The sequence below is a fragment of the Exserohilum turcica genome (assembly GCF_000359705.1).
Source record: "Exserohilum turcica Et28A unplaced genomic scaffold SETTUscaffold_11, whole genome shotgun sequence".
In the NCBI taxonomy this organism is placed as follows: domain Eukaryota; kingdom Fungi; phylum Ascomycota; class Dothideomycetes; order Pleosporales; family Pleosporaceae; genus Exserohilum; species Exserohilum turcicum.
This window is the reverse complement of record NW_007359926.1, coordinates 1,189,530-1,213,240: the sequence shown is the minus strand read 5'-3', so window position 1 is coordinate 1,213,240 and position 23,711 is coordinate 1,189,530. Positions and strand designations below refer to the sequence as shown.

Sequence of the window (23,711 nt, the reverse complement as noted above, 5' to 3'; positions counted from 1 at the left end):
GTAGGAGATACGGGGTTCGTATGTAAAGCTCAAAAAAAAGCATCGCGAAATCCAAATGCATTCACGATACCTTGGGTACGGTGGCTACAGCCGGCGCAACCGCCTTCTTCTTCCTGGGTTGTGTGGATAGACCTTTTTTAAGCAGCAATGGTATGACATCGCTCGCCTTGTTCCGGCTGATGGTCTTTCTGCATACAGGGCATTGCGAGCGTTTGGTTTCGTGGGGACCTGTGCGATTTTCGCCGGCGATGAGAGCCTCCATGAGGCAGGTATGGCAGAACAAATGGCCTGCCCTTCATTAGTCCAATGCACACAGGCGAGTACAGAGCCCAACGTACCACATGCCGTAGCTGTGAGATCGGTGGGGTTGTCCATGCAGATGACGCAGTTGAAGGAATTGAATGTCGTGGCTGTCTCGTCGGGCTTGGTTTGCGCCTTGGCCGCATCTTCGCGCTGCTTCTCCACGACTTGCTGAACCGGCGACTTTTCCGTCAAGTCGACCTCGTGCACCTCTGCAGGCGCGGGGTCGTGCGGGCTGGCCTCGTTGGCTGCTCCGTCGTCTCTCTTCTGGCGCTTGGCCGACGGGCCTGGCGTGGGCGACTGCCTCTTTCTCGTGCGCGGCGGGGAGTCGGGGGCGCTGGTCAAGTCGACGTAGCCATTGGCCAGGCGGTCGGGCCGCGGGGAAGCCGGCGGAGGCTGGGCGTGTGCGCGGGTGGCGGGTGGCATGTCGGGCTCCAGAGGACGCAAAGGTCGCCAGTCAAAGGGCGAGTACCTGGCGTGGTCGAGGCCGGCTGGGTTGAGGATCTGGTCGAAGAAGCCGGTGGTGTAGGGCAGCGGCGGCGCACGGTAGAAGTCGTCGAGGCGGGCAGCGGCCGTCGAGGCGTCGTCGTTGGCGTTGGCGTTGGCGTTGGCGTTGTCGTTGTCGTTGTCGTTGTCGTTGTCGTTGCCAAGGAACGGGTCGCTGGCGAAGAGGTCCGACGAGGCGCGGCTATCAGGCGTCAGGCCGTCGCCGTCGTGGGGCGCGTGGTCAGGGGGAGGTGAGGGCGAGGGCGAGAGCGAGGGCGAGGGCAAGGCCGTGGCATGGCCGTCGTCGTCGGGATGGGCAGAAGCGGCCGACATGGTGGCGAGGGCGAGGGCGATTGACGGGCGGTAGCAGCAGGCAGATCGCGTCAGCGAGAGCAGCAGCCAGCTCCTTCACCATCGACACGCGGGCGAGGCTGGGCTGGGCATGGTGTCGCAGGAGGCGCCAGCTGGGTGCTGGATGGCGCTGCAGCGATCGCGCATCGGCTCGGGCGTGCTGCCACGGCTGCAAAAGAGAACATGGATGCTGGATGCATGCATGCAGCCATGCCATGTCATTTGCATTGCTCGCACTCGCACTCGCACTGCCCCACGTACTTACAAGTAGGGCTGAGCGCACATGGGACCGGATGCCAAGCCCTGGGAAAGTTTGGCTCTCTTAGTCGCCTGGGCCGTGCCTAGCCAAACCACCATGACGACACGCCGCCGCCGCGCTGCTCGAAAAAATCCGCCGCCGCCATTGCCATTGCCATTGCTCCTCCACGCCGCCATGCTCTCGCTGCCGTGCGCCCGCTGACTCCTGCGCCATTGTCCACGATGCGCCCCCCATGCCGCCCCCGCACCGTCCACGCCGCCCACGCACCCCGGCCGCTGCCTGCGCAAACGCCCTTTGCCAATATCAATCTCCCGCCACGGAGATGCTTCGCCGCCACCAAAAGCAATGACGCCAAAGCGAAAAGTCTAAACAGTCTGTCCGCACCGCCATGCAAATCCTTTCGCTGTATACTGACGCCTGCCAGTCCCCTCCAAGCCCCGCTTCAGTCCCATTGGCGTCCAGCATCTTTCTTCGCACATCCACTCCCAGGTCTTTCCCGGCCCAGAAACTTTCCCCCCAGACGAGCTTGTCACCCTCTCCAAGGATCACCTCAAAAAGCATGACTTGTACGGGAAAAACCAGGACAAGAGCCCGCCCGTCGGCTTCGACATGCCCGAGCTGCAGGGCGCAACGCTCGACGAGCACTTTTACAAGCTTGGCATGGATACGGCCGAACCCTTCTTGGGCATGGCAAAAACCCTAGCATGGGCAAACCCCCCGCCAAAGCCACAAAAATGGGTGCGACGCAGCGGCTGGACAAAGTACAACACCGACGGCACCACAGAGGCAGTGGATGCCCCCGATGAAACCTTGCTCACCTTCGACACCGAAGTTATGTGGAAGCAGACGTCGTTTGCGTGCATGGCATGTGCAGTCAGTCCAACAGCCTGGTACGCTTGGCTGTCGCCCTGGCTGCTGGGAGAGTCCAAGTCGGATCGCCATCTGATTCCCCTGGGAGACCCATCAATCCCCCGCGTCATTGTTGGGCACAACATTGGCTACGACAGGGCTCGTATAGCAGAAGAGTACAACATTGCCCAGTCCAAAAATGCTTTCGTGGATACCATGTCACTGCACGTTGCCTCCAACGGCATGTGCTCGCGCCAACGCCCCTCGTGGATGAAGCACAAGAAAACCCGAGAGCAGCGAGACAAGATGGCCACGGCAGATGAGAATGCAGATTTGTCGACGGTGCTGAGCGGGGGCGCTCTGCTGGACGACGAAGAAGAGGAGCTTTGGATAGGACGGAGCGCAATCAATTCGTTACGAGATGTCGCCCAATTCCATTGCAACATCACCATTGACAAAGCACAAAGAGAGTACTTTGGTGAACTTGACCGTCCAGGCGTGTGCGGCATGCTGGATGAGCTACTCGGCTATTGCGCCACGGATGTTGAAATTACACACAGCGTCTACCAAAAGGTTTTCCCACTCTTCCTCGAGACATGTCCACATCCTGTCAGCTTCGCCGCGCTGCGGTTTTTGGCTGCCGAGATACTCCCTGTCGACGAAACGTGGGATGCCTACATCAACAACGCCGAGGCCACGTACAACAGGCTAGACAATGGCGTAAAAGAAAGGCTGGTTGCCCTCACAGAAAAGGCACTCGAGGTCAAGGACAAGCCAGACGTGTACAAGAATGATCCCTGGCTAGGCCAGCTGGACTGGTCAGGCCAGGAGGTGAAGATGGTCAAAGGAAAGAAGAAGGGCGACCCACCGCGGCCTGCAGCACGACAAAAGAAACCAGGAATGCCCAAATGGTACAAGGATCTGTTTGCCAAGAATGACGCACCCATGACTCTTACCGTGCGAACACGGTTAACGCCAATCCTGCTGAGGCTGGCCTGGGACGGATATCCACTAGTATGGTCTAACACACACGGGTGGACCTACCGCGTGCCCATGGACCAAGTGTCTGCCTACAGCGAAAAGGGAATAAAAGAGCTGGACATGTCTGAAGAAGAAGATCTGAAACTGCGCGACGACACCGCTCACGCGTACTACAAGATACCACACAAGGACGGGCCCCTTGCCAGATGTTCGAATCCGCTTGCCAAGAGCTATCTGCAGTACTTTGAGAAAGGGAAGCTTGGCTCGGAATACGATTATGCTAAAGAAGCATTGGAGATGAATGCTTCATGCTCATATTGGATCAGCGCAAGAGACAGGATCATGACGCAGATGGTCGTTTACAATAAAGAAGCAGGCAATTCGCCTACGCTAGCATCGTCCTCTAACGAGGGCCCGGGGACAAAGGTTGGCTTCATATTGCCACAGATCATTCCCATGGGTACTATTACGAGGCGTGCGGTTGAGAATACATGGCTTACAGCGAGCAATGCGAAGAAGAATCGCGTTGGTTCCGAGCTCAAATCCATGGTACGGGCGCCCAAGGGATACTGTTTCGTTGGAGCCGATGTCGATTCTCAGGAGCTCTGGATTGCTAGTCTGATTGGCGACGCGACATTCAAGATGCACGGTGGTAATGCCGTTGGCTTCATGACACTTGAGGGTACCAAGGCAGCAGGCACTGATCTGCATTCACGAACAGCGTCCATCTTGGGAATTTCCAGGAATGACGCCAAAGTGTTCAATTATGGTCGTATCTACGGTGCGGGTCTGAAGTTTGCTGCAACCTTATTACGGCAGTTCAATCCGTCCTTGACCGACGAAGAAACGATCAAGACAGCAGAGGCATTGTATCAGAACACAAAGGGCAAGAAAGTTACACGGAAAACACTGCACGAAAGAACATTCTGGCGCGGTGGGACCGAATCGTTCGTCTTCAACAGACTCGAAGACTTTGCAGAACAGGAAAGGCCAAGGACACCAGTGCTTGGTGCTGCCATCACCGAGGCCCTGCAGAGACGATACCTCTCAAAAGGCGGCTTCATGACTTCGCGAATCAACTGGGCTATTCAGTCTTCGGGCGTGGACTACCTCCATCTCCTCATTGTATCCATGGATTACCTCACTCGTCGCTACAACATCGATTGCCGCCTAGCCATTACCGTACATGACGAGATCAGATATCTGGTCAAGGAGGAACACAAATACAAGGCAGCAATGGCGTTGCAAGTGGCCAATGTATGGACACGCGCCATGTTTGCACAGCAAATGGGCATCGACCAGCTTCCGCAGTCTTGCGCCTACTTCTCTGCAGTCGACATTGACCATGTCTTGAGAAAGGAGGTAGATATGGATTGCATTACGCCCAGCAACAAAGAAGCGATACCACACGGCGAGAGCCTTGACATCATAGCCCTTCTCGATAAGGGTACAGAGGCACAGCTGGAAGCCTCGGTTCAGCCGAAATCACCACCAATGCCCCAGAAATACACACACGCCTACACGCCCCGCACACCCATCATGAACACCCTCTCGGGCTCCGACACTACATCTCCGTCTGCAATCGCATACATCAAAGCCCAAATCTCGTCCACCGACGACGAGCTCCGCGATATCATGAGACCCTTCCGCAGCCCACCCACCCGCAAGTCGCAGTCCGCAGATGACACGGACCAGATTGACATGGGAGAGCCACTGTCTGCTCAGGAAATCCAAATGTACGAACGAATGGCGAATTACGTCTCTACTGGTGCAGTTTGGGGCACCTCGCACAAACGCACGGTTAATAAGGACATGCCTGGTAAGTCCTGGCTGCCGAGCCAGTATTCACCTTCTCGTACTGGCGCTGCGCACAGAGCGGCAAGAGTTTGATTCTAGGCATTGAGGGGGTTGCACTTGGGATGCTTCTTTTTTCCCCGTTTCTTTTTGTTTATAATGATATTCTGTTGTAGCATATTTTTCTAACGCATTTTGATATTTGCGTACATGCATGCGTGCGTACATGTAAGTATGTATGTAGGATGAAATTACGACTAAAAACTCTTTTTTTTACTTGCTTGATCCTCCTATGTATGATGTATATCAGTTCCAACTATGATCTCCTCTTTCCCTCTCTCTCAACTATGGAACACAATCCTCGTCGTTTTTTTTGCACATTGCTTAATATCAGCCGCCCACTATATATCCATATCTTTCGTTTCTCAATCTCAAATACTATGTACTGCACATTCTAAATCTAGTTGACTGTGAATGTGAATGTGAACCCTTGCTCTTGCGAAAAAAGAAAAAAAGAAGAAGATGGTGAAAAGCTACTGAATAAGAGCAAAATAACACTACGTACATAGCATCTATCCTACCACTTTGCAACGAAAATTCAAACCCATAATGATAATAACATGACACTTTCCACACACACACACACACACACACAGGCAGAAGGAATTTCAAATATGGAAAAGTACGTGTGCGTTTTGAGTACTCGACGCCTTGTCTTGTCTTCTCTTGCCTTGACTTGTCTTGTCTAGTCTTGTCTTGTTTTATCGTACAGCAGCAGTTGAGCCCGAAATGGATGGAGATGTATAAAAAGAATGAAGGCATGTCTTATACACCCGTTGTAACATGATTTCCTTTTCCTACTTTTCTCTTTCCTTTCCTTTCCTTTCCTTTCCTTTCCTTTCCTTTCTTTTCCTTTCCTTTCTTTTCTTTTCTATCATATTGTATTGTATTGTATTGTATCATATTGTATTATGTTTGTGAAGAAATGGGCGATAGCACGAGTACTCTGCTACATAGAGTTGAAGAGCCGAAAAAAAATTCAGGGGTCGATCTATACCTCATTTGGCGAAGACACCGTATATGCTAACATACATACATACATACATACAATGTATTATTCTACGATGCGTGCTAGGTGGTGGGGGGATCTCTCGGGCTCCTTTGAGAGTTACTTTGGACTATACTCTGCTTGTTTTCTTTTTTCTTTTTTTCCCTCATACTATTATTTCAATCATGCAAGTACATAGTTTGGCCAAAGTACAAGAATGGCACGACTATTTATTCCCACAACACACACACACAGGCATTCAAACCATCTTACTAGATATCGCCTGCTGGATCGTCCCCATAGCCAGGACTTGGAACCCAAGAATATACGAGGCAACCGCGAATCCATCCTGCACGCTATTCTTTTCTTTTGCCCACGCGACGCCAAATACCAGACTGACGAGGAACATGGCGGTGCCCCAGATGCAGAGTCGGAACATGTCGAGGCTCTCCTCGAAGAAAAGCCCCCACCCCGTGAAGCCATCGGGCTTGGAGCCCATTTTTGGTCGGCTGCCTATGCGTTTTGGAATCTGGTCGAGGCAGAATGTGCTGTCTCGGCAGTGAGTGCTGTTCGAGAAGCGATGCATGAGGTAGTTGTTGCCAATGGGCGGGATGCGGCCTGGATTCCGCTCGTTGAAGTCGTAGTGCTGCTCCATAGGAGGTGGTATTTCACCGGGTTGGAGGAGATCTACCTCTTGGTCTTCACGGAGCGCAAACTGTGTCCTCGTTAATTCCGTGTCTTGACGGTAAATTCCAATCGTGTTGAGTAGGCTGGGAATTACTTACTTTTACGAAAGAGATGCCCTGAACAGTCTTCAGGCCGATGGTCCTGCAAATCCAGCTTTTCCGCTTGTTAATCCGGTTCTGGAATGAGTCGAAAGCTGTCGGTCGGACTTTATCTGGGCTACGTCCAAGTCTTCCCGAGTGGCTAACCAGCGTTGGTCGTGTGCGCACAACAGCATATAGTCATTCCGAGGGCTCGGAGGCGGCTGTTGGTACTGCGTAGCTACAGCTTGAGTTGTTACCGGAGCACCGTTTGGATGATATACAATATTGGGCACTGGATTGGTCGATTGTGCGGTATTCTGTCCACCACTAGCCACAGGCAACGGGTTGCTCTGACCAGAGGGCCCTACAGGTACTGGTGTAGCGGAGTGAGATGTGCTTAGCGTGGAAACTGCTTCGAAGAATAATCTTAAAACTTCAAAGTACAATCCTACAGCTTTGATGAATAATCCCATGATTTTGAAGGGTAACATGAAAACTTTAGGGAGTATTCCTAGGGCTTTGATGTGATGATGGACCACATTCCAAATGAGAAGACATAATCGATACATCCAAAGGCCTCTATGATGGGACAGCCGTAACTTGACGCGAGATCGAACTCCATTTACTCGTAAAAGATCAGCGAGTCTGGCAACAGCACCTGGAATGGTTTCTTCAAAGTCGTCGTAACCTACGTGGCCACAATTCTGTAGAATAATATTAGCCACGAAAGCCAACTGGATATCTATCGGAAGACCTACACAGCCCCAATAAAGCCGATACCGTGTGCTGGCTGCAATCGTAGTATTATCAGCATCTTGATGAGGCTCAACTAAAAGAGAGATATTGGTCTTTGACAGCATAGTCTCTGCCGACTTGACGAGGCTCTCTAGCAGCGCTCCAGCCATATTTTTTTGCCCTCCAATCAGGTACTCATTAGCAAACGTATACCCCAATACCAGGGAATAATTATCACCGTCTGTCAGTAAAACCTCGCTAACCTTGAAGTCGTGCTTCAGGAGCCTCAAGGCCTGCTCAGTATGGTCTGGGCGACACAGGTTGATTGCATCCAGGTTGCATATCTGTATATGCTCTCGTGACGGATCCGACGGTTCTATCCCAAGAGCACCATACATGTCTCGTATCACGAGCGCGAGCAAGTTACCTTCCCTCATCTTGTTCAGCACCCAGCCACATCTCAGCAATATAGGCAATATCGTGCCTGGTGGGCCGAAAGAAAGGATTTTGTTCGTTCTGAGCGACAGGAAAGCGTGCAAATGCGGTCTCAAATGGCTCTCGTATTCTTTCCGGGTCTCTGACTGGTTCCACGATAAGGCAAGGATGCATCCTGCACGTACCCAGGCCGTTTGCTGCTGCTCCTGGTGCAGTCGATCTCTCGCCCATTCATGGACAAGCGGATGGAACGACAATCCTTCTACGCCGTCTACGAGACCTCTTTTCAACAGCGAGAGGGAGGTAAGTAGATTTATAGCGTTATCTAGCCGTTGGTAATCCCACTTGTCTGCTTGTGTGGGGATGAACTCAGGTAGCTGGCATACGTGCCATTGTCTGAGAGTGCCTGCCTCGTCTCTCTGGTCGTCATCGTCCTCAAGTATGCACCGAGCTCCTTTCCAAGTGTCTTGAAAGATTTCAAGTGGCACCATGCTAGAGTGCATCATAGAAAGAACTCCAAGCAGGTCTAAAGCATCTTGGCCCATCTCATCATGAGAATTGTTCAGCGCCTCAACCAAAGCCTTGAAGGTTACGTAAACATGTTGATACTTTGACTGCTGCTGGGTAGGATTATTCTCGAGTAGCCTCGTACGTAGCTGCTTGTAATTTTCTGCATATTGATCTAGCTGACAGTGCCCTTCTGCAATATAGGCACCAGCTTGGATAAGCGCTAGCGTATGTGATCCTAACAGTTGTACGATAGCCTCTGCCTGCTCTTTGGAAGAGTGCAAAGATGTTTTTGGAACGCGGGCAGCTTTGAGCAGAAGTTGTATCGAATGCTCTTCCTCCAGGCCCTCAAGCACTTCGACCGGTAGCGTACTGTACCGGCTGCACTCAGGTATGCGGGATGTCATGATCACAGCACCTTGAGTGCCAGACGGAATGTACGCCGAATAGTCAAACTCTGGATCGTTCGCGTTATCCAAGAGCAACAACCAGCGTCTCTGGAGCTTTGCAAGCATATGGAGAGATGCACCAATGCTTTCGTCATGCAATCCCAGCTCTTCCGCAATAGCTTGGAAGCCGCTTATGGCAGTCGGCGGGCTGCTGACATCAACCCAAAATACGCCGTCGAAGCTGTGAACTGTTAGGAGATGTGGCAACAGGTAGCATAATAAAGCTGTAACGCACTCATCGCGCAGTAGTTTTGCAGCCCTCAAGCACACTTCGCTCTTCCCTATGCCGCCTACGCCTGTGATGACTAGCCGCTTCTGCTCTGTCGTGCCAGCATTGTTGTTTCGGAACTCGCTCTCAATTCGGCTTAAGAGTTCTGAGCGCCCGGTAAAAAGAATATTAACGGAGCGAGGGACCACCCAAAACATGTTTACCCCTATATATGTTGGTTAAAGCACATCTGAAGATGGATATGCACCATTACCTCGCTATTGTACGTTACTTTGCATATATTTGTATGAGCGATAGTAACTCTCTACGCCCCGGATGTCATATACTTGGTGAAACTGACGTGAACCTACGTGGTATCGCGGAGCGTGCCAGGCCAGATCGGTGGATACATGGCGAGCGTGCATGACGAGCGGGGTCCTTTCTATCGGTCGGTGACGAGGCTGAGAGCAGAAGGCTAGGCTGCAGGCGGGGCCTCAGGTAAAGAGCTGAAGGATGAGGGGATTGCGCCGTGTGGTTAGCCGTGCGGTGCGCCAATGGTACCCATGAATCAGCTGTAGCGGCTGAGGCGTGTGGGCGCAGCTGCTGGAGCTGAGCGCGCAGTGGCGTATAGCATAGCCACGCCTTTGCAACTCAAATGAGCCGATAAAATGCAATAGTGGTAGATTAGATGTTGTTGTGCTCAGCACTGGTACATCAACTTCCCCAGACGCATTGCCCCAACCATTTCTCTCCAAAACACCCTACTTACCACTTTCCTACCTCTCTCTTTTCTTTTCCCCGATACCAAAACAAGCCTCCCCCCTACATGTCTACGTCATTGTCCATTCATACTTACTAGCCCCTTCATTTTGTTTCTGTTTCTTCTTTTTTTTTGCTCATGCTTTCCGAGGGATAGAGAATTTGTTATTCGACTCCATGTGCTGCTACTTGTCCACACGCCCGCGTCCTTGCTAACACTAACACTAACACTAATGCGCTGTATAACCACTGTGTGTGGGGGAAGGAAAAAAAAGGAAACCCAAAACCGAAAAAACAAATAAAACACAGAGTTGACGGCGGTAACTTTAATTCCTCGGGTTTTTCACCTCGGCACTTACATAGTTTCTTCTATCCTGGTTATGGTTGCATGGTTTCTCTCGCCTCTCGTTTCTCGCCTCCAAATCGAGTCGAGTCATGTCCCTCGCCAAAGTCCACACTCATCACATCAAGCTCCAGCAGGCGCTCAAAACGGGTTCGTTTCGCGAAGCGAACATGGCGGGGGGGAAAGAAGAAAAAAAAACTTGACGTAGCATTAGCATCAGCATTAGTATGGGGAAGTGTGATGTTTATCTCACTTTGAAAAAGAAAAGGAGGCGAGTTGGCGAGGGGAGAGAGGAGAGAGGAGAGAGAGAGAGAGAGAGAGAGAGAGAGGTGCATAAAGGCGTCAAAGTACAGAAAGTTGAAGAAAGTATGGAACAAGGGGGAGGGACTGATGTAGTCAGGGAGGCGGGGAAAAAGGAAACCAGGGAAAACAGAGTGACAACAACAACAACAACAAACAAGGGGGCTAATTCATGCAAGTTACGTGTGGATATGTCCAAGCTTTTTTTTCATATTTGTCTTTGATTTCTCATTCACTCATGCATGTGTGATGATGATGATGATGATGCCAGACAACAACTCAGTCTTTTATGCATTATTACTTCGAGGCTTTCTCTCTAAACTTGATAAATAAGAAAGTAAAAGTCAAAAGAAGATACAGAGAGAGGAGCTCAAGTAAAAAAAAAAGCCTAGTCGTACATGCCATGCCCAGTATGCGAAAAGCCACGCAACCAAATGCAACAAGACGAGCTAAACAAAGGAAGACGGTCTATAATGCCAGCAAAGGCAAACCAACACTTTGCACACTAGGAAAAAAAAGGAAGAAGTATGTCTATGTCTATTCCCCGCAGCGCGCTCTGAATCCAAGATAGAGAAAGAGAGAGTGTGTAGGAAAAGACCAGACGTGATTGTGGTGTCGTACTCGACAAGAGAAGTAAAGGGTGATTGAGGGGGTATCGTAGCGGTGGTCATGGTGGAGAAGGAGGACATTAGAAAAACATCTTGTCCACGTCTAAACAATAAGGAGTTTCTCGACGTGCTGGCCGGCGGTGCGCTCGGTCATGCGGTTCCAGGCTGTGTAGCCCAGGGCGCCGCAGATGGCCCACATGACGGGGACGGCGACTTCAGTGGCGCCTGGAGAGAGGAAGATGTTAGTAATTTTGGTAGGGAAAGGGGAGTTATGGATGTGGTGGGTAAAACATACTTGGGCGCTCGGCCTGGGCAGCCATCTCCATCATGCGAGCGGCGCTGCTCGAGGAGCTGGAAGAGTTGTACCGGATGGTGGCTGGAGCAGCGCGCTTGCCAGCCAAGGCGGCGGCAATAGGGGCGCGGGCAGCAATACGGGCAAACATGGTTGGATGTTGAGGATTTGTCGTGTTTTGTTGAAAGAAGTGGCGAGGGAAGATGGGCTATCGGAAACCACGGACAGGCTATTTGTAGCGACAAGTGGGTGGGTGGGTGGTGATTGTTTGGTGAAGTGCTAAGACGCCACGTGTGATAAGCGAACTGGCGTGAATGTCTCAAAAGTGACTTGCTGGAGAGAATGCCGTTGTTTGAACGAAGGGTTATCGACGGGCAATGTGCGAGAGAATGCGGGGAGAAGTGAGGAAGACCAAAGCGGACTGAGATCTGGGGGGAGGACTATATATATCAAGAAAGTGGGCCCCTAGGGCAAAGGCAAAAAGGTTGTTGTTGATGTGGGTCTCTCTTCAGGGCTGGCGGGCGGGAAAAAAACGCGTCCAAGGAGGCGAGAAGCAGAGAATTTTAGGGGCGGGGGCGGTGAGCGATCCGTGCCAGGGGGGGGCGTGGCCAAAATGGCGGCGCGACACAGAACAAAATTATGGGCCGAAACTTGGGGGAGGTTTTTTCTGGGAAATGCGGGGGAGCATGGACCTCCGTCTTGCTGTTGTCAGAAAGACTACATACATGGCATGCGCGCACTCGCTGCAGCGACCAAGGAAGAGCAAAGAAAAAGCAGCAGCAGCAGAAAAAAGCCAGGGCGCGTCTGGCTGCATTCAGCCTCCTCTTCCGACTTTGGTCCGGCACAATGGCGCGCGCATCGAGCCAGAAAGGACCCTCCCTGTCCATGCCAATGCGGTCGGCATACCTCCGCCACGGAACCGGCCTTGCAGCCAAATCTACCGACGAATAGCCTGTTGTTGCCACTGCTTGTCCAGGCCTCGACGGCAATTCAACAATCCGATGCCTCCGACACACTACTGCACCGCCCTCATCGCATTGACAGCCCTCCCTCGATTCATGTCTCTAGCTCTCGCGCCTGTCCCCGTGGCACCAGACGTTTGTTTTCGCTGCCTCAACCGGTCAGGCCTGCCAACAGTCCAACAGAGTCCCAAGGCCGTTGAGCGCGCTTGTTGCATGTACTGATAACGCCAACTTTTATTGGCAGACGTGCCGCTACGTAACTACTCGCATCTCGACACTGTGTACATGACAGCTCGAGCAGTACATGCTACGTATCCCTTGATTATCGCCGTTGCTCGTGACTGGCTTTCCCTTCGCACTGCACTGCACTGCACTGCACGGTCCAACGGTTACATCCGTCTCTTGACAAGATCCCCCATCATTAAAATCCAACTAACCTCGTCAGGCTCTTCTTTGCCCACGTCGCATTACTCTTACTCTTAGATCCCTGTACCTGCATCCCTTCAGCCTCCAACAATCCCTTCTGAAAAAGTCGTCCTCCGTCATGGGAGCCAGTCCATCATTCCCCGCCCCATCATTGTTGTTTTGCGCTTTTGCGCTGCTTCACTCTTGATCCAATACTGTCCTCGTCCACCACCGCAGCTCCACTCGCCGGCGTGGCTGGTGTCGTGTCAATCTTCTCCATCTTCTCCATCTTTTCAGTCTTTTCAGTCTTTTCAGCCTTCTCCACCTTGTCCACCTTGTCCGTCTTCTCAGTCTTCTTCACTTGGACGTTTACCTCTTCGTTCAGCAATGCTTCGTGCTCGTTGACCTCGTCGTCGGTGGGATCGTATTCGCTGCGATCATCGTCTGCATCCTTGTATACCACAAAGCGATACGCAATCCTGCACACGAAGAACCACCAGAAGAGGTTGACCGCCTGCAGCGACGCAAGGAGGGCGAATGTGATGTATTGACTGATCCAGCACTTGTACTGCTGCGTGTCCCAGTTCAGCTCAAACGGCCCCACCGTCTTGAAAGTCGTGAGAATGGACCAAATAATCTTGAGGTTGACATAGTGACGCAGATACGCCCAGATGACCATGAAGAGGAAGAAGTACGGTGCCACAATGGGAGAGTCGATGTAGTTGAGGCACTTGGACGTCTGTCTTCGCGTTAGTCTCCAGCCTCTGCGCCTAGCAACCAATTGCAACTTACGGCCAAGAAGAAATCCGAGATGTCGTGTGTGATGTACACGGCAATGCCCATGTATGTAAAGTGAAACCGGTAGCTCAACCAGATCAGGCTGACGGTAATGATGTGATGCGCCACCAGCTCCTTGAAGTCTTTCCTCGGCTTTTCCAGCATCAGCATCAGCACAATGGCCTGCTGCGCCCAGTAGCTGGCCTGGAGAAGATAGTATGCCTTGACAACCGCCTCGTGCGTCCGGTGGGGGAAGCCTTGGTACATGCCAATCGTGTTGAAGTACCACACGGGCGTGCGCGACATGATCCATACGCCAAAGGGGCCGTAGATGCCAAAGTAGAGGGCCGTGTACGCTTGCTCCATGAAGCGGGACTGCTTGTAGCGGTTTTTGATGCCAAAGTGTATAGCAATGGGGCGAATCAGCCGTTGCATGCAGTATTCTCGCGTGAAGCTCAGCACAATGGTGTAGAAGCCCACAAAGGCAAAGTCCCGTCCACCTTTTCCATAGTGCAGCGGCGCGTTGGGGTCGGCCCGCACGTGGGCGGGGATGAGGGGGTCGTCGCGTGCGAGGGGATACGAGAGGAAGAGACAGGCCGAAAAGGGATTCGAGGGGTAGGGATAGACGAGGTACAGCAGGATGGTCGTGGCGGCGAGGACGAGGGGGAGCAGCCATGTGTGCCGTATGCACGCGCGCTTGAACTTGGAAAGGTAGCGGCGTGTCGTCTTGCGTTTTGAGCGTCGGAAAAACTTGTCCGTCTTCTGGCAGCCCGTCAGTGGATGCTCTCTCTGGAGGGCCGTTGCACAATTGGCCATGTGCAATGGCGATGCTCATGGCACACATACCGAGTCCATGGAGATTGGGCTGTGCATGGGCGGAGTTGAGGGCCTATGTGTCGCCAGCGCAGGCACGTCGACATCGCCAGACGACGTCCGTGCCAGACGGGCTGCGGGCGGGACTGACCTCGTGCGAGCTTCACGGCGGCAGTGTGCAGGGCCGCCGCGCCGCCGCCGTCGTCGTGGTCGTGCCGTGTGGTGCGGTGCGATGCTGGGGGCGAGGGCTGGGGCTGGGGCTGACACAGCGCAGCGTCTGCCTCCCCCTGGCCAGGACAGCGTGAGGGCTGGGGCGAGGGCGAGGGCGAGGGCGAGGGTGAGAGGGCAGGGCAGATCGACACAAAAGACTTCCTCTTGCCGCGGGGGAGTCTGCGCACCCCACTCTTGCATGGCGTCCGAATCGGCAGGGAAAGCCGCCTGGCCTGCGGTGGGCGCCGGGAAATGAGTTGCACCGGTCCAGTGCCAGTTTTAACATTGCCTGTGCCCACCACGACATACACCTAGTCATTGGAGTGCTGGTGGCTTGCTTCTGCGCGCTGGGCGTCTTCTCCTTTTCTCCCTTGCTCGCTCCAGCTCGCGGCTCTTTTCCTCCTCGCAGCCAACTGCTCACACCCGCCATCGCCCTCCCCTCTGCAGCTGCTGCCCCCCCCCCTCCCTTGATCATGACGGAACCGTTTCCCCAGCTGAACGGCGGCGCGCCGTCGCGCAACCTCACACCCATTGGCATTCCCCGGCGGAAGAGAAAGTCCAGTGCCCTCGGCGGCGATCTGCCGTGCTTGGCAACCGTGTCACAGGCACAGGCACAGGCACAGGCACAGGCGCAGGCGCAGGCAGAGCAGCCCTCGCGGGCCCGCCATGGCGATAATTAAACCGGGCAAGCCATGACGGCATCTTCGGATTGCCATACACCTGATACTCAAAACACGCCTCCTAGCCCCACGTCGGGCTAGTCTGCCCGCAACGCACGCCGAGGAATCGCCAGCACAGCCCTGTCTCGCGACTACTACCTACTACATACACATACCACACCACGCCCTCCTTACTCCAAGGGCCTGAGCCGGCTGCCCGCGTGCACGCCAGTCTTATGCGCCACGGCCCCCGTACCATACACGGCCGTCCCATTGGCCTTGGTCTGCTCCAGCTTCTTGCCCGCAATCTCCAGGCTCTTCCTTATCTCCGTCGTCGGCGTTCCGACGCTGCTGACTGTCACGGTGCTATCCATGCTCCCCTTCCGAGAGAGTGCCCCATCCTGCCTCAGCAGGCCCTTGATGCCCCCCGCCTTGCGAGCCGGCAGCTCGCCTTTGCCTGCCGTCGCCACGTACAAGAGGTACTTGAGGTTCGGCAGTGTATGCCGCATGTCGACCGGCCGCAGCCCCAGCGAGTTGGAGAGAATCTCAATGTTCTTGTTGAGCAGAAACACGCCATACTCGAAACGGTATCGGACAACGTTCTTCATGTACAGCGGATACGTGCGTTGGTGAGGCTGCTGGTTTTGCGAAAGCGCCAGCGGATCGTCAATCGTCGACGTCGAGCCCTGCAGTGACATCGGGTACGGCAAGACGACCGAAAGATATGGCGACAGCAGGCTCACCACTTGGGCCACGTGACCCAGCGCTGCAGAAGTGACGTCTTCCTGCACGTCCTCAAACACCGAATTGGGTAACAGCAGTCCGCGTATCGTAAAGGTAAGGGGTTTCCCAGGCACGGGCTCAATGGGGAATATCCTGAGCACGTCCTCGCAAACCCTCCGTCGTTGGCCAGTAATGTCCTCGCCCGTCTTCTCCAAAAGCGCCTTGGTCTCGTTGCCCTTGGACTGGTCTTCGGCCATTTCACTCTCTGCTTTTGCCTGCTGCTCGCGCCCAATCCTCATCTTGTCTCGCCTATCCTGGATGCTCGCTTGCAGCTCGTCTCGTCTTCTTCGCGCAGCCGTAACACGGCGCTTTTCAACCGCCACCGCAGCCTGTACTGTCCGCGAGCTTTCTTCCGACTCTGCTACTGATTCCACTGTGAATATATCCTCCTTGTTCGCTGCGAGTATGCTCTCAATCTCGTCAGCGATGCGATCTCGCGTAGTCAATGCATCTTGAATGCAGTCGTCCAGTGTAGACAGCCGCATCAGCGCATCGTACGAGGACGAAGGAAGTACTCTGCCATCGGCACTCTCTTTTGGCGGTGCGAGAAGTTCTGGCCGTGTCCTTTGCTGTATTGGCACGTCTGTGAAACTCGTGTATATACCATCCATCATATGGAAGAGTATACAATTCGGGGGAAACTGGTGCATGAAACCCTCGAGCGTCTTTCCAATGAACTGCAGCGACCTAAACTGCACCGTGTAGTCCAACAGGTACTGCCAGCCCTGCATCGTCTCGTTCTTTGCCCATACCCGCACAGTGACTTTGTCCAGCCGCGTCACACCCGGTCCACAGGGGGCGAGGTCGAAGAACTTGAAGTTGGGATTCATGGCCTTTTCAGCCACCTCGGAAACATACACTGGGTCCAACTGATCATCCACATGCAGCGTGAAGAAGGTGTCAGCCATGCGCCCAGCAGTAATGTCTTCCAGCTTCTTCTGGCGAGTCAATGGACTCGCATTCGTCCATTCCATTGTGGAGCGCCTCCTCAGACCTGCCCCCGTTGCTGGCCTTGACGAATTCTTCGGCGTGGTTGGGTCACGTAAGCCGCCATTGCTGCGCCGGACGGCATCATCGGATGAGGTGAGGTCGCTCGATGACCACGAGTGCACCAAGCCACGGCTTTCTCGCTGCGCAAGTGCCTTGGCAGGCGACTTGAGTGTGCTCGGGATGGCTTCGTCGTCAATGGTCTTGCCGCGTGACTTGGAGGGGCTCGGCGTGAGCGTGAGGTTGCGGATCGTGATGCCTTGGAGATGCCGCAGCTTGCGGTTCTGCGCTTTTTGTCAGCCATGCAAGCCATCGACGCCAGCAGTGAAACATACATATGGCAGCAGCCACGGGCGCTCGCGTGGTGGTGGAGAGTCGGGCTGGCCAGCCGTCGGAAACGAATCGCTGGCCATTGTTACGTAGCGTGTCGCGGATGCAGGCAGATGGAGTGTGAGTCTTGTATGCGACTCATGGGTGCATGGCGAGAGGACAGGACTGGCGTTAGGGACGAGGAAAGACGCGCATCAGCAACCGCATCAGCGCCGCCCATAGTACATGTCGAGGCCTGCTGCGACCAAGGACACGCCGAGCGGTCGCGCTGGGAGCAAGCGGAGGTGTCGCTGGCGTTCCGCGAGAGCGGGCGGCCCGTGCGCCCTGGATTCTCGCATCCACGTCTTTGCATCAAAGACGCAGATTGTCTGGCCGTCAATTGGCACCACCACCCACGCTGCGGCCATGCCTCGCTCACTCGCCCGGCTCCGCTACAAGCCTCCGCTAAAGCCCATATCATTCCCCCACGGCGCCAGTCGCTTGTCTCCCGCCCACGAGGAATTGCTCCAGAGGCGTGTCGCCGCCTATGTCCAACGCCAATCCAACCCCAAACACCTCCGGTTGCAGACCGTCGTGAATGACAAGGCGAGGCGGCAGCCGACGGGACAGCATGTCAATGCCCCAATCAAGCCCTACACATTGCGGGACGTAGTAGACCCAGAAGGCACGGCAAAGCATGGAGAGATAATCTACATCTTTCGCAACACAAAGACCAACCAGATCATCTACTCCCTGCAGGAGCTGTTGGATGTATGCTGCCCGCACTGAACCAATTGACTGGCTGTTGATCGTCTCCAGAAACACCACCTCGACCAGCTCCCCTTCATCGGCAAGCACTCCAAGCCGCCTGCTCTGCGCCCGGACGAATGGGTCCCGCACTGTGTGGTTACCTTCCCCACTCCGGCCCAGGGCCACAATGCCTTTCGCAAGCTGCGTGAGTTCCGGAAACTGCACGAGACCGCTTGGGACAAGACGAATCCTGGTATGGTATCCATGGAGCGGAAGCAACGTGTGAAGAAGATTATGGATCAGCGCGCCAACACGAGCGCTGACTTGGCCGAGGTGCTGCGCATACAAGCGGAGCATGGCGCCAAGACTGCAGCCGAGTTGCTGGAGCACGAGAAAAAAGCGACCGCTGTCATGGACAAACGTTGGCAGGAAATTGATGCGCTCGCCAATGCAAGTCTAGTCAAGGAAAAGCCAACAGACAATGTCAAGTGGCTGCAAGGTCAAATACGATCAATGGATCTGAAGCTCAAGATGAGGCATCATCAGAGCGAGGCGGATCAGAAGAGCTTAAAAGCCACCAAAGCAAGCCTCGAGACGCGGTTAGGAAAGATGCAGTACGCAATTCGAAAAGCAGAGCAGTTCAAGAAGATTCAGGCAGACCTCTCACAGAGGGCAGCACCCGCTAAAGAGCCCGGCGCTGAAGCCAAGTTGAACGAAATGAGGACCCAAGCGCGCATCCTAGAGGACGCACTCGAGAAACCAGACCCGACCCGGTCCGCGACAGATCTTGAGAATGATGCTCAACTCCTCGCTCAAAAACGAACCGAGATTGAATCACTCGAGAAGGCCTTCGATGCCAAGGCCCAGGCTGAATCTCGCGACCACTATATCGCGCGTTCAGTTCTCCCAAAGGCGCTCAAGCAAACCCCTGCCAAGTCATACACGCTTGATGGTGTTTCGGTGCGATGGGCAGATATGCAAGACGCTCTCTATGCAGCATATAAATGGCCCGAGTCCATTGAACACGAACCTCTGGAAATCAACAAGGCGCTTAAAGAAACATTGTTCCTGTCGGCTGAAGAGTACGAAGTTGAAAAGCGCAACGAGGTCGGAAGGGTCATGGAAGCCCTGCAAAGGAGCCAATCGCATGAAGGCTTGGGGCTGACCCATGCATCTTCAAGCGGAGCGTCTACACTAAAGAGTAGCATACCCGCACTTTTGCCCGTCCGAAATGCCTTCAAAAGCGCTACCGCATAGGGGCCAATGTACATTATGTAGATCAATACGGTTCCATCTACAAAGAATTGTTTGAATTATGAGTGACAATTTTAGGGGTGACGCACCACCTCAATACCCTTGGATCTAGTTGATTTTATACTCAATGGCAGACACTGTTTCGAATTCTGATATTAATATATGGAACGGACACGGAGAGCTGCTTATCCCCAATCTTCTAGGACACTAAGTAATGTGTAGTGCGCTTGATCCCGAATCCACACCGAGATCTTCTACTCATCCCTAAACCCCAAAAAGCATATTAAGATAATAAAGTTGATTTCCTCGGACATCCTGTTCAACTCACGACTCCTGTATCCTGTCTTGACTTATCTGGATCAGGCTCAGCCAACTGAACGCTTGTTTGATCCATCTCGGAGCCCTTTCTCTCACCCAACTTGAGACTGAGTTTCTCCAACCGATCCTGCAACGCCTTCTCCTTTTCCCTAAATCTCACCTCAAACTCTTCGTCGTCTTCTCTGCTAAACTCCAAAGCAGTAGGTGTCTTGTCGCCCTCTCCATCCACCTCTTCTACACCACCTTCACCTCCACTCTTCGCAGCGTCCTTTACCCCTGTCAACGCAGCAGCTCTTCTCTGCTTGGCCTCCTCAACTCTCTGTCTGCATATCTCAAGCCTCTTTAAACTACTCTTTGGCCAAAATTGCTGTACATTCCCACCTTTGAGCATCGTCCGGGCCCCGTCCGGCAAACGCACCCAGTCAAGCTTGCTCTCGACAAAGATATGCAGATCGGGCTCCATCAGGCTAGGAAAGTCCAGGGTACCCACGCGAACATCACAGACGGCTTCTTCCACCATGCTATCCGCCCACAAGCGGACCCGACACTTTGGGCATTCTGCAAACTGCTCGAAGACACCGGGCTTGGGCTCGTGCTTGGTGAACGCCGGTAGTGTGGCCGAGATGATTTTGATGTTGTACAGCTCAATCTCCAGGGACAGAATAAATGCGCTGCCAGACACTCGCTGGCAGTCGAGACAGTGGCACGCGTGGCAGAAGAGAGGTGACGTGAGTAACCGGTATCGGACCGTATTGCACACACAGCCCCCTGTTATCGCAGGAAACGACTTGGTCGAAGGCATCGCGGCGCTTCTCGAGCACGAGAGATCGATCGCTTCCGGAGTGGGGGGGGAGGGTTGTGCCCAGAGGTGAAGAAAGTCACGTTTGACTTTGTTGCCCCGAGCATGATGCACATGTGCGTGTGCGTGTAAGACCAGCCAATCCGAATTAAGATGACGTAGTGCAAATGCCAAGCCTTGCAATACATGCATCCATCCACGAGCAGCGAGTATGCATTTGCATTTCACACGTGCAGAGGACCAGGTTCACTCGAGTAAACTTGCCCATTCTTTGCCCCCCTTCCCCTGCCTTGCTTCTCCTGTCTAGGGCCCCCAGAACTTTAATTGTGCTAACCTCGGACAGATTTCCGACACTCGCTGTCCGGGATACTCGGAGGCGGAGGTCTTGGCATACCTACGCTTTGTCCTTTTTCTGCTCGGACTCGGCTCGACTTGACGACGTGGTATTTGACTCTCTTTGAATTTAAGCATTAAGATTTAAAGAAAAAATATGGATTGCGGTAACCAATAGCAGCATTGAGAGAGTGACTTCTGTGGATATGGGAAGATTTGTGAAATTTTCATAAATGTAACTTTGAGACCACATGTCTATTGGCAGCGTTACTTACTATCGTCTCTAAATGACCCCCCTTCCCCCCCAAGAGATGTTTTCTTGGAGTTTCTTTTTTTTCTTTTTTTCGGTGTTCAAGCGTATTCAGCATGTCACGAGATCACACGATATAGCGCAATTTGATTCCGCTATCATCCAACGGCGCATGTTGCGATCCCGATGGTCTAACTTCTGCCATTCGGGAACGTGTCTCAAAAACAGAACACGCTCTACGTACACCTATTATCCAAACAGCATAAAAACAATCATAAAAATGTAATTGCTTGCATTTGGAACCAGCTTCCCCCCCCCTCAATATCGTCGTAATCAGACTGGTGTGCAACAAGGGGGTGGGGGGTGCTAGGTTGATACCCGGTAAGACGGGGGCGCGAAGATCGGCTAGCACCCTTGTACTTAAAGGTAACCTGCATGGACGCGCAATGACCCAGGACGCGCAATGACCCACCCCACCAAAAAACCTATTGCAAAAGATGAGGCTGTACAGCCACCTATAGTCGCTATTATCACGAGATTTCATGGTGTTGTAGTAATTATAGCATTGCGATCATAATAGGCTACTTGTATCTACTTAGTAGCTTAGTGGTGCGGCCGTGGCGGGTGGTCTGAGTTAGGACGGCTAGTGCAGCCACCTTAGCTTGTACATGAGATGAATCAACAACAACACGTTTCTAACGCTTCTGCTTTTGAGAGGAGCCTTGTGAGGCTTTGCGCTTACCCCTTTGGGATAATTGTATAGCTTTTTCAGCCTCCCGGGCTGCCTTTTGAGCCTCCTTTTGAGCCACCTTGGCGGCTCTCTCCTTCTCTCTCACCTCCTTGAGCCTCTCTCTCTCAACACGCTTCTCCTGGGCTATTTGAAGCTTGTACAATTGAGCTTGTCTCCTTAACTCAGATCTCTCAGCTTTCTGGAGTTGTAATTGCTGTTGTTCTTGTTGTCGTTCCATCTTATCCTCCTTGGCTTGGCGAACCTTCTTAGGAGACCAAAAGACAGCTCCTCTATGGTACTCCTCAGGCCTATTGAGTTGAAGCGTGTAGCTCTTCTTTTGGTGTCTCTTTTTGACCTTTAGAGCCTCCCTTAAGCCCTGGTTTTCTCCTTTAAGTATACTATTTTGAGCTGAGAGGTGATGGAGGCTTCGGCGAAGCTTTTTTACCTCCTTATTATTAAAATCCTTCACCTCCCGGCGTATAATAGACTCAATTTTGAGCCAATCATCTCCACTAAGGACAGAAGAAGAGCTTTCATCTGAACTAGAGGCCTCTTGTTGGAACTTTTAGAGAATAACCTCAGCATTTAGTGGGTTAATGCTAGTTGCCTTAAAGGAGCTTATAATAGTCTCCTTTCTAAAAGCTGTACCCTAAGCCCTCTAAAAGAGCTTAAAGAAGTCTCCTTTTGCTAGAGGAAGGATTCCATAGCTCTAATAGAGGAAGTTTGACAACTCCTTTAAGTAGGCTGACGCTAGAGGCCCAAACATCCCAACGTCAAGAGGCTGAAGCCTATAGGTCGAATGAGGAGGATATACAGCAACTAGAATCCTATAGCTGTTGCAATAATCCAGAAAATCCATGGTTACATGAGATGAGTGGCCATCAACAATGAGTAACCAGTACCCAGTTCAAGCGTAGCGTGCAGTCTCTCTTTTAAAGACCTCTTTAAGCCAAGCTAGGCCTATATCATTGTTGGTCCATCTAGAGGGCGATGAGGTAACAAAGACTAAGTGCTTGTTTGGATTAATAGCCTCTACCTAGGCTGATTTTAAAGCTCTAGCATCTGACTGAAAGATGAGAGATGGAGAAAGAGGTGTACCATCTGAGCAGATACAGGCTAGGACTGTAATCCACTCTCTAGAGCCATCTTGTAGGCTTGAAACAACTCCTCCTCTTTTATATTGCCTCTTACTAAAGATCCTTTTAGACCTTCTAAGGATTCTAAGTAAGAAGCTCTTTTCATCCATATTGAAGATGTGAGAGGGCTGTATATTGTACTCCTTCATCTTATTGTGTAACAGCTTAAAGTACAACCTATACTTGGTTGCTGAATTAGCCTTGTGACGCTTCTGGTCCATAGGACTCTGCCAGCGAGAGATGAGATGAGTTTCTGCAGAGGAACCTAGAAACCTAGCGTTCTGAAACGTCTCTACTAAGCAAGGATGACGCAAGATAGCGTATTATTGGACGCGAAGGTGGTGTACGCCTCTTAGTGAGGGATTCGATGTACTGTACAAGCTCCTTTTCGCGTTGTGGGTGGATAGAGAGGTGGGCGAGCGCGCGAGGCTGAGTTTTGCCTTGGTGTCTTCGAGCGAGCGTACGATAGCTAATGCCAAACCTTTTTGCAACTTGGCGATAGCTGAAAGATGCGCCTAGTTCGCGCGATTTGATTTCTTCAATCGCTTCCTGAATCGGGTCCATATTGGTGGAGTTATGAGGTATTTTGTGTAGGTGTTGAGTTTGGTGGGGTGGGTCATTGCGCGTCCTGGGTCATTGCGCGTCCATGCAGGTTACGGACAGACCTCGGAATCAGCGGAGAACAATTCACCCCGACAGGCGAAATGCTTGTTTCTTTTTTTGTGGAGGGTCGGAGTTTCTGTCCTTGTAAGGGGCTAGCAGGGG

General features: G+C 52.7%; 10 protein-coding genes across 10 annotated transcripts; 3 read left to right on the top strand and 7 right to left on the bottom strand.

The window, feature by feature from the left end:
* Positions 1–61: 61 nt before the first annotated feature.
* SETTUDRAFT_103274 (uncharacterized protein) lies at positions 62–1,119 on the bottom strand (the record flags this gene model as incomplete). Its single annotated transcript, XM_008024031.1, has 2 exons — positions 62–288; positions 339–1,119. The coding sequence occupies 2 exons, from the start codon at positions 1,117–1,119 to the stop codon at positions 62–64; spliced, it is 1,008 nt and encodes a 335-aa protein (XP_008022222.1).
* Positions 1,120–1,617: 498 nt separating this feature from the next.
* On the top strand, positions 1,618–5,207 carry SETTUDRAFT_175424 (uncharacterized protein; the record flags this gene model as incomplete). The annotated part of the gene is made up of 2 exons (XM_008024030.1): positions 1,618–1,768; positions 1,821–5,207. The coding sequence occupies 2 exons, from the start codon at positions 1,618–1,620 to the stop codon at positions 5,114–5,116; spliced, it is 3,447 nt and encodes a 1,148-aa protein (XP_008022221.1). The 3' UTR covers positions 5,117–5,207.
* Positions 5,208–7,998: 2,791 nt separating this feature from the next.
* SETTUDRAFT_126373 (uncharacterized protein) lies at positions 7,999–9,498 on the bottom strand (the record flags this gene model as incomplete). The annotated part of the gene is made up of 3 exons (XM_008024029.1): positions 9,444–9,498; positions 9,197–9,395; positions 7,999–9,142 (listed from the first exon to the last, which is right to left on the bottom strand). Coding segments are annotated over exons 2-3 (1,335 nt in total), but the record flags the coding sequence as incomplete, so codon positions are not given.
* A 1,341-nt stretch (positions 9,499–10,839) lies between these two features.
* Positions 10,840–11,195, top strand: SETTUDRAFT_167249 (uncharacterized protein). The gene has a single exon (XM_008024028.1). It carries the CDS (start codon positions 10,975–10,977, stop codon positions 11,140–11,142), a length of 168 nt encoding a protein of 55 aa, XP_008022219.1. The 5' UTR covers positions 10,840–10,974; the 3' UTR covers positions 11,143–11,195.
* Positions 11,182–11,829, bottom strand: SETTUDRAFT_167248 (uncharacterized protein). Its single transcript, XM_008024027.1, has 2 exons — positions 11,475–11,829; positions 11,182–11,404 (listed from the first exon to the last, which is right to left on the bottom strand). Exons 1-2 carry the CDS (start codon positions 11,620–11,622, stop codon positions 11,283–11,285), a joined length of 270 nt encoding a protein of 89 aa, XP_008022218.1. The 5' UTR covers positions 11,623–11,829; the 3' UTR covers positions 11,182–11,282.
* A 1,025-nt stretch (positions 11,830–12,854) lies between these two features.
* Positions 12,855–14,541, bottom strand: SETTUDRAFT_45577 (uncharacterized protein). The gene is made up of 3 exons (XM_008023740.1): positions 14,462–14,541; positions 13,631–14,377; positions 12,855–13,577 (listed from the first exon to the last, which is right to left on the bottom strand). The coding sequence occupies exons 1-3, from the start codon at positions 14,486–14,488 to the stop codon at positions 13,008–13,010; spliced, it is 1,344 nt and encodes a 447-aa protein (XP_008021931.1). The 5' UTR covers positions 14,489–14,541; the 3' UTR covers positions 12,855–13,007.
* A 947-nt stretch (positions 14,542–15,488) lies between these two features.
* On the bottom strand, positions 15,489–17,480 carry SETTUDRAFT_146121 (uncharacterized protein; the record flags this gene model as incomplete). Its single annotated transcript, XM_008024026.1, has 2 exons — positions 15,489–17,351; positions 17,403–17,480. 2 exons carry the CDS (start codon positions 17,478–17,480, stop codon positions 15,489–15,491), a joined length of 1,941 nt encoding a protein of 646 aa, XP_008022217.1.
* A 322-nt stretch (positions 17,481–17,802) lies between these two features.
* On the top strand, positions 17,803–19,414 carry SETTUDRAFT_146117 (uncharacterized protein; the record flags this gene model as incomplete). The annotated part of the gene is made up of 2 exons (XM_008024025.1): positions 17,803–18,147; positions 18,196–19,414. The coding sequence occupies 2 exons, from the start codon at positions 17,803–17,805 to the stop codon at positions 19,381–19,383; spliced, it is 1,533 nt and encodes a 510-aa protein (XP_008022216.1). The 3' UTR covers positions 19,384–19,414.
* A 105-nt stretch (positions 19,415–19,519) lies between these two features.
* Positions 19,520–20,538, bottom strand: SETTUDRAFT_167246 (uncharacterized protein). The gene has a single exon (XM_008024024.1). The coding sequence runs from the start codon at positions 20,498–20,500 to the stop codon at positions 19,700–19,702; it is 801 nt and encodes a 266-aa protein (XP_008022215.1). The 5' UTR covers positions 20,501–20,538; the 3' UTR covers positions 19,520–19,699.
* A 2,251-nt stretch (positions 20,539–22,789) lies between these two features.
* On the bottom strand, positions 22,790–23,346 carry SETTUDRAFT_167242 (uncharacterized protein). The gene has a single exon (XM_008024023.1). It carries the CDS (start codon positions 23,165–23,167, stop codon positions 22,847–22,849), a length of 321 nt encoding a protein of 106 aa, XP_008022214.1. The 5' UTR covers positions 23,168–23,346; the 3' UTR covers positions 22,790–22,846.
* Between the last annotated feature and the right edge of the window lie 365 nt (positions 23,347–23,711).

What these genes read in the sequence shown, in the direction of transcription:
- SETTUDRAFT_167249 (XM_008024028.1), top strand. Translation starts at nt 10,975, where the DNA reads ATGCCCAGTATGCGAAAAGCCACGCAACCAAATGCAACAAGACGAGCT.
- SETTUDRAFT_167248 (XM_008024027.1), bottom strand. Translation starts at nt 11,622, where the DNA reads ATGTTTGCCCGTATTGCTGCCCGCGCCCCTATTGCCGCCGCCTTGGCT. An exon ending in TGCCCAGGCCGAGCGCCCAA is followed by an intron (nt 11,405 to 11,474) that starts GTATGTTTTACC and finishes TCCTCTCTCCAG; the next exon opens with GCGCCACTGAAGTCGCCGTC.
- SETTUDRAFT_45577 (XM_008023740.1), bottom strand. Translation starts at nt 14,488, where the DNA reads ATGCACAGCCCAATCTCCATGGACTCG. An exon ending in GCCCAATCTCCATGGACTCG is followed by an intron (nt 14,378 to 14,461) that starts GTATGTGTGCCA and finishes ACGGGCTGCCAG; the next exon opens with AAGACGGACAAGTTTTTCCG. An exon ending in TCTCGGATTTCTTCTTGGCC is followed by an intron (nt 13,578 to 13,630) that starts GTAAGTTGCAAT and finishes ACGCGAAGACAG; the next exon opens with ACGTCCAAGTGCCTCAACTA.
- SETTUDRAFT_167246 (XM_008024024.1), bottom strand. Translation starts at nt 20,500, where the DNA reads ATGCCTTCGACCAAGTCGTTTCCTGCGATAACAGGGGGCTGTGTGTGC.
- SETTUDRAFT_167242 (XM_008024023.1), bottom strand. Translation starts at nt 23,167, where the DNA reads ATGGACCAGAAGCGTCACAAGGCTAATTCAGCAACCAAGTATAGGTTG.